The 8,225-nt window shown below is 43.3% G+C and overlaps 1 protein-coding gene across 2 annotated transcripts in view; it reads right to left on the bottom strand.

Moving 5' to 3' along the window:
* cyth3a (cytohesin 3a) overlaps window positions 1-8,225 on the bottom strand; it is a 42,806-nt gene that overhangs the window by 9,647 nt on the left and 24,934 nt on the right. For both annotated transcript variants that reach the window (XM_008303747.1, XM_008303748.1), the window contains exons 6-9: window positions 5,970-6,050; window positions 5,759-5,871; window positions 3,361-3,509; window positions 3,109-3,220 (exon numbers count right to left, since the gene is read on the bottom strand). In XM_008303747.1, coding sequence (XP_008301969.1) covers window positions 3,109-3,220; window positions 3,361-3,509; window positions 5,759-5,871; window positions 5,970-6,050 — 455 coding nt within the window. The remainder of the gene's footprint in view (window positions 1-3,108; window positions 3,221-3,360; window positions 3,510-5,758; window positions 5,872-5,969; window positions 6,051-8,225) is intronic.

Consider the following 8,225-nt stretch of genomic DNA (forward strand, 5'->3'; position numbering starts at 1 on the left):
TGGGTACCACAATCTACAAAGATGCTGCCTGCCGCTGCTACGACTAAAATAGCCAATTACCATTTGTTGCACATTAAATTTGGTAGAGCGGAAGTTGTGAATTTTTACAACAGGTTCAATAACACCAGCCTCCCTGACTCTTTGTTATTTACTCCCTAATTTACAGGCAGAAGTAGAACTGTCACTTTTGGAGTTTTCCAAATCTCACTCTGGCCCGCTAATGACGACAAGGCCACTTGGTGCATCTCATGATTCTCCCAAGTGTCTCTTATCCGTAGAGCCTGAGGTTGTTCATTTGGGCCTTGCATTTCAGCAGCTGTTACCGACTGAATTTAAGGATGTTTTTCATAAAAATGCCTCGGGCTCAAGAAGTTAAAGTCCTCTCATACAGAACAGACATAATATTGCAAAAACGACTGGCTGTGTATCTACGCTTGACAGATTGCACACATTTAATAGAATTTAAAATGTCCGTCTGGTTTGGGCGAGTTATAATCTGACATTACAGCTCTGTGTTTTATTCATTTAAAGAATTCTATCTGCACCTGTTCAAGTCCCTTTACAGTGCATTACATAAACCTGTAACCAACAGAGGTACTCCACGTCTTCGTGACCTCACTGCCTTCTGGAATATACTCCAAAAAAATAAACGTCTGAATAAGAAAGTTTTGTTGACATGCTGCTCAGGTTTGATGATGATGGATTCAGGCGCAGCAGCAGGCTCAGTGCTTGTTAACAGCAGAGAGTTATGAGAGCGTATGGAGCTTCACAGCATCAGAGCAGCGCAGCAGCACGTCATATCTAAAAAACCCCGACACGCCAGCAGAGCCCTTCATTCAAACAACAACTTCTCTCATCAAAGATTTAGGGTTGCTCCGATGGGGGCTGTAATCAGATGTGGAATCCACTTATGTGAAACAGCTCAGATGATCTGGGAGGTGCGGCTAGTTGGATGGAGAGCAGAACAGAAAAAAAACGGAAGGGAAATAAGGGATCCACGAAGGGGTTGGTGAGCGGCACCGAGGCCCGCGGGGCAGGAACAGAAGAAGAAAAAAATGAAAAGGGGCAAGGGTCTCCTTTATTTCACCGCATGACCAGCCACGCAGCGGTAGGTATGCATTCCCACAGCTCAGACTCAAACAGCCCATTCAGTAAAGCTCGAGCATGACTGCGTGCTCTGGCTGAAAGCTGCAAAGGAGCTGCATGACGTGCAGGGAAGTCTCTAATGGTACAGAGCATGAGGCGGCCCGTTCAGCTGATGATTGCTTCCTGGAATCTACGAGGAAACAAGTGTTGCTTATGAGCTAAATTTGAAGCACAAAGACTGGAAACGTGGGAAAGCAGCACATGATGATTAGTAATCTTTACCAATGAAACGAAGTGATCACAGGCTTTCTGTATTTAAAAAAAAAAAAGCCCTTCGTCTCTGCGTACATCACGTCACCTTTTTGATGTTGCAGGGGTTATTTTGTGAAAAAAATGTAAGAAAAAAAGGGAGATGTAGTGAGCGGCACTGGGGTTGGAGTCATCTTTTATGCTCAGGCTTCGTACCAGCTGAGACAAGCCCTCTGCGTCATCCAGCCTCCTCCAGAGCCACAAGAGGAATCCCCATGCACGATGAGCAAGACCTCCGACTCGCCTACGAATGATTTAACCCATCACCTCACAGTTATTACAAACTTATTTTCCCACCTATAGCTCTGAAACAAGCCAATTACATGAGGCGGCCAGCATGTTCGGAACGAGGGCACTCTGTGATGAACTGGGAGGACGGAGGAGGAAGAAGCATTACCTACCTCCTAATACAGAGATTTAAGAGGGAACAGCCATCACAGAACAGAATGAAAGAACAAAGGGTGAAACAAAGGTCAGAGAGAGGGAGTGAGGAACACAAAAAACAAAAAAAACAAAACACAGAAGGATTCAGGAAAGACAGCGAGCAGAAAAACTACCAGGACAGAGAGCTGGAGAGAGAAGTGTAATGACTGGCTTTGAGTGAGAGGACAGCGGGACGGATACAACAAAGACGAGAGGTCACAAGATGGTGCACAAAGAGAAAAAAAGAACAGCTTCATCGTAACTCTCCTTACAACCTTATCTGGCATCATCATGAAGGTGGACAGTTTTCTAGCCAAAAGTGGGAACCGATGAGCTAACTAACAGTTGTTTGGAAGGTTGCCATTAACATCCTTATAGGATAATGGATTAGAATCGCTAATTCTATCTTTGAGCAGCAGAAGAATAGCACCTGGTCACAGAGAATAACATTGCACATTATCACAACTGAAGGTTTGGTGGCTACATGAGGCAAACTCATGCTTTCTGTATGTCTGCAAGGGTCCCTATGATGCTAACTTCATTGTATGGACTGTATGCTGTGCAAGGGCGTCAACTGAGCCTTTGCCAAGAAAACAAAACACGCTCAAAACAAAAGCTCGTTATAAGGCAAGACCGCACAAGTAGACTCTCGATCATCCACAGTTTTATAACATTGCATTTTAAGAGATGTAATTGAAGTAGTTGCTGCTGGACTTTGAAGATGGTTTGATTTACAGCTACATGCTTTCCAACCACACAGTGGGAAGTTCTAAATTCTCCAGAAGTCCCGTGCTACGTCCACCCACTGTGCTCGACACACCTCAAGAATAACCGCTGACACAATCCTACGGTCCAATCTGTAACTAACTGCTGTATCCTGTAAAAAGTGCAAAGTCACATCCGCCCCGTGAGTGTCCCTGTGTTCAACATGAGCAGCAATGCGACTGACTGCAGCAGACCGATCTGTTCCTATTGTAGTATGAATAGAACTGCATCCACTGTCCACTTTTTACATTATTCTGAACACAAGGATGTTGAAACCACAAATTTGCCTTCACAGTCCTGTTCTCATTCCTCTCTTCTGAAATGAAATTATTTTACATATTTTAGGTAACAGTTAAGTTATTGTTGCCCAAGAGCTGTCGATCTCCAGCATGGCCACCTGAAAGCTACGAGTCATCTCACAACACACATAGTTCAGCAGGAAAATTAAAGTCACGACTTGTCAGTGATGCTGCCAACAGAAATCAACATTATCAAGGTTACTTTTGCATCTCTGAGTGCACATACCGAGCTTTAAGAGCCAGCCTTCTCTGTCAGGGTTGAAGAATGTGTGTGTCAGATCGTTCCCGTCGTCCTCTGGGATTTTGAAGGGCTCGTTTTTGATGCTGTCGTAAAGGTTCTGCAGACGGAGGAGGGGGAAACTATTAATCAAACGGGGAAACAGTGAAGGAAATGCGGCATTCGTATGGGGTGCAAGTGACAGAATGATCACGGATATCAATCACCACACATGCAAACTCATTACAGACAAATCCTCACCCTGAGAAGCTCCTCTGGCAGATCCCCCCCTTCATTGATGCCTCTGTTCATGGAGATAAAACGCTCGACTGGGGGCTTGTCTCTGACGTTGGGGTTATGAAGGCTGGTGTTCAGCATGATGATGGCAAACGACAACACGTAGCAGGTATCTGAGAGCAACGGAGAGGGAAACAAGTGGTTTATAACACATTTACACCTGGTGTTACCACCCAGTCCCACCCAGCAGGTGTGAGCATTTGGAGGTTTTAGAACATATAACAGGGTGTCATCAGCATACAGTCATATTTTTCATATTTTAATTTCTTCGTAAACATATTGCCATTTGTCATATTTCTATTTGTGCTCTAAGGTGTCTAAATATGGATTTTTCTTGTAAGGAATTTAAAGGCATTTTCTCTGTCAGCTGGAGAAATGACAAGCATACTTCAGTTCTACTTCAGTTTTTCCAAATTGTCTTTTAATATCTTTCAGGCTTCATTTGAAATATGTGCGCGTCTGCGAGAGAAATGTGCGAGTGTCTGCGGGGGGAAGACGGGTTTACAGTCTCTCTACTGAGCGTTAATGTTCAGACTCACACGGGCCAGTGGCTGCCTGTAAATGAATCATTCATTCCCCTCTGTCTGTCTGCTCACACTGACACACTTTGGTCCTGGTTGTCCTGTGCTGCCTATTGTCTGCCTGCTTCTCTATAAAAAAAAAGAGGAGCTTTGCACACAGTGAGTACTGTGGAGGGAAAGAGGTGCTGAAGCAAGAGGAATGTCAGCGTAGTCAAAAAAAAAACTGATGAGCGGGATGAAGAGACAAACACGTTTCTCATGCTTGTGGTAATTAAAGCTCTTTGATGTGCTCGCTTGCTGCCACACATAAGACCGAGTGCTGAAATCTGCCCTGCACCCACACCGACCGAAACACATAAATATGCATGCATACCTATGTGCAGATTGCACTTCAGACTTTATGGCAGCACTGAAGAAGGAAGCACACTTAATCCATCAAACTGCAGACTCGCACTGACAAGGTCAAGCTGAACCATTTTGGAGGCTTTTATCCTACATGTTGTCCCTCTCTCCATCATTTTTACATTTTAGCATTCGAATTTGCCCAGCTATACCTAAGCAGGTGATCCATTGGTTTGTCCACATAACTTTCTCCATGGAGCCACATGCTCCTGCTGCAATATTGTAAACAATGGGTCACTCTGAACCTCTTCAATTATTCACTGACTGTTGTAGTTGTAGGCTTTGTTTATCACAAGACCGTGTATCACTCAGCCAGGTTGAGTCTTCCTGAATAATGGATGACCCTTGTTTGTTGCTGGTTGTTTACTCATCTGCTACAGTAGCCTAACCTGGAATCTGTAGTCACTTTTAATCTGGTTAATCCTCACTGAGCCTTAGTTACAGTAACTCTTAATGACTGAAATGCATTAAAAAAAAACAGGCCATCACTCATGCATCCTATTATAGACCCTCAGGCAATATTTCATATTTTGCACATCAGACGAGACTGCTTGTCAATGCACTGAATATAGACAATGCAGCTATTGTTTCCCCCCCTTTGATTCTCCATCAGGGCTATTTGTACCCCAGGCAGTCCATACTTTTACAGTTTCCAATTAGGAAGATTAGATACATTTGAACAAACAGATTATGATTTGATTTACAAAGTCTGCCTTGAAAACCGATTGAAAAAACACAAGTGGCAAAAAAAAAAAGCTGAAAGCAGTGGATTATTTCTCACATGGTTTCACTTGAATAAATGATCTAATATTTTACCAAAAATCAGTGATTAAAGGAACAAATCTAAAATCTAAAAACAGATTTGTGGATCGGATCTTAGCTTTTTCTGCTGCCCCCTGTATATAAAGTAGCTCAAAGTAGCTCCACATGCAGCTACAGCAGTAATATGCTGCTGACACACTTATCCACAAATATTAATAATCTAATGATGTCATATATAATTGATTCATTCACTGCCTTTTGCTGCTTATGTACTTTCAGTCAAGTAGGATTTTTCGTGCAGGTCTTTTGCTTTTAATCAGATATTTTTACACTGTTGTATTGGTACTTTTACTTGAGTAAAGGATCTGAATACTTCTTCCACCACTGAGGTAACCAAATGTATCAGATGTACAGTTAAAACAGCTACTGTTCACCATTTTATCATCTCAAATACGAATGAAAATTCTCCCAAACTGACAAACACTGACTGTTCAACTGTATGAAAAAATAATGTAATAACATTTTTATACAGTTAATAGCATCCAGTAACATCCAGATTCAAATCAAATCAAATGACCACGTTTGGAGCATGACTGGTGGTGATAATCATGGACTGGAGCTCATCAGACGGAGCTGAATCAGTGTTTTGCGCCACAAAAACCTGCAGTGAATCTGACCTGTCGATTGGAAGACTCCGGGGTTGCACTGGCAGTACCGCGAGGCAAAGGCCTCCATCATACGGTCGATCTTCTGGGCTTCACCGGGCAAACGGAAACTCCACAGAAACTGCCTACAGATACAATAGAGAGGTGTCAGGGTGCACACATTGTAAGTCAATGGAATCATTATAACTTCTTTCGCAATATTTGTGTGAGTCACTCTTCTGACCGTAGCGCTTGGACGAGGTTTAGGTCTGCAAACTCGTGCAGCTCCACAAAAGCCTGAAGCACCTTGATGTTGAAATCATCCCTGGTTGGAGGGGAGAAAAAGAAAAAGAAAACTCAGGTTTCCAGTATAATTCAGTATTTCACTCATTTCTTTTCACAGTACTATCCAGGAGACATCATAACCCCTCTACAAACATATGAACCCAAGAGACAGGGTGGGGGAAACCATATTTAATCCACCAAAGCATTTCTCAACCTGAATTCCTTTTTCTCTGCATTCCTGTCGTGTTTGTGCCCTTATTCATATCAGACGCCGCGCAGGTCTGGAAGCAATTGAAACAGCTGGCCGATGCCGAGCGTCTCTCCGCCCCGCGGGCCGGGGGAGGAACGGTGTGCAGGCCTGATGAAAAACAGCTAAACACCCACACAGGCTCCTTTCTGTCAGAGGTCTGTTTGGCTATTGGAGGGTTTTCAGAGGAAAAGTCAACAGCTGCTGTCAGACTGCGGTCACAGCTTCTCTCTGATCATATTTGTTGTACGCCAAAGTCCACGATCCCGTAATGTCTTTGTGTTGTGTATTGTTCAAAATCAAACCGGGGACTTTTCTTACTTTTTGGTGTTTTTTGTGGAAAGACGCCGGCTTACGAGAAACTCACAACAAACTCTTACTGCAATAACATTCTTGGATCGTTGTGAGGAAGACTTTTTTTTGCTTATTTGTGTTTCTGAGTCTGCATAGTGTTTGCGAATATATCGTACCCTATACTGTCGTCTGCAGCCAAATAAAATGAATCCTGTCCTGTGAGAGTTATGTGATATTGCTGTCGGCTGTTTCATCGCAAAGAAACTTGAAACGCAGTCTGCTGTTTGTAAAGCTGCAATAAAAGCTGCATATATACATGTCAGTGTGATAACAGCGAGCCTGCAACAAACAAAGTTCATTTATTCAGGAACATAAAAAAAAGTCGCCAGAAATCCTCCTTCTAGTTGTTTTTCTCTTCCCACAGCTCCTTTCCTCGTGTCTCCCCTCCTGTGTTCCCTCTCTTCATCTCCCCCTCTGCTCAGCATGTAATGATAGGTTCCTGCTTCTTGCATAAGCTTAATTAGTGATAATTACTGAGCGTAAACCCTCAGCCTGCGTTTAGTGTGATTTCCAGTGGTAGGTGGCCTCTTTGATGATGCTCCCTGAATAAAACCTATTGGCAGTGAGGAGTCCCCAGAGTCCCCCCCACTCCCCCCAACCCTCTGCCCTTCAGCCTCATTCACAGTGTGTACGTTCATCGATTCAGCCATTGTCTAACTACATCTGTCCACTGATGCACAAACAGCACTTGTACTCAGGTGAGACAACACAGTTGACATGATTTCCTTGCACGGATTAAAAGCCAGAGAGGTCAGACAGCGGAGCAACTAGCCCGTCGACGCCTAAATATTCCAACTTTTGCAACTGTTTTTTGCCAAACGTTCTCCATGCCAGCAGACAAAACGACATTTCATTTATCTCGTTCGCATGGCAGTTCAAACAGAGATCCAAATTTGGCTTGGATGGTGTCCATGTGAGGAGGGAAGCCGGCCAAAAAATGCGGATTCATTCATCACCTGCAGATAAACTATTACCTGAAAACGACATAGCCAGAAAGTGATTTTCCTCTATCCTACATCCGTACAAAGATTTGTGGATGGTTTCCAGGCACCTGAACGTCTTCTGATTCGACATATGAACATACCAGAGTTATACTGAGTAAACTGGCATCTGCAGCAGCTTTTAATTCAATGTTCTGGAGGAGAAGAGACTAAATGTTTACTCTGAAGGTGTAATATGCAAGATGTTAAACATAAACACAGTATTAATATAACAGAAAATAACTGTCTATGTCAAGAAAAAAAGATATCGTGTAGAATAATGGTGTCCTGAGTAGAGAATGAGGTCATGCATGTTAGTGCATTTGAGTCCCTCCCTTTGAAACTGCTCTAACCGTGCTTGTTAACAGACTCAGATCGACCGCCCACATTGCACTGGAAAAGCAAATGTGTAGTCCAGCATTCATCCAAAAATCTTGCGAACTGATAAAGTATTTTACTGTCTTATCTGTTACATAATTTTTGTGCACTTTTTTCATTTCAGCTCAGTGTCAGAGGCTGTCCTGCTGTTTTGAGGCCTCATTCCTGTTTCCCCATTACCACCTATGTCTGTCCTGCTCTGGTTTTGTGTGTTTGCTCCAGTCCGTCCACAGGTGGAAACAGACACACACTGAGC

Source organism: Stegastes partitus, unplaced genomic scaffold (genome assembly GCF_000690725.1).
Source record: "Stegastes partitus isolate 25-593 unplaced genomic scaffold, Stegastes_partitus-1.0.2 Scaffold2062, whole genome shotgun sequence".
In the NCBI taxonomy this organism is placed as follows: Eukaryota; Metazoa; Chordata; class Actinopteri; family Pomacentridae; genus Stegastes; species Stegastes partitus.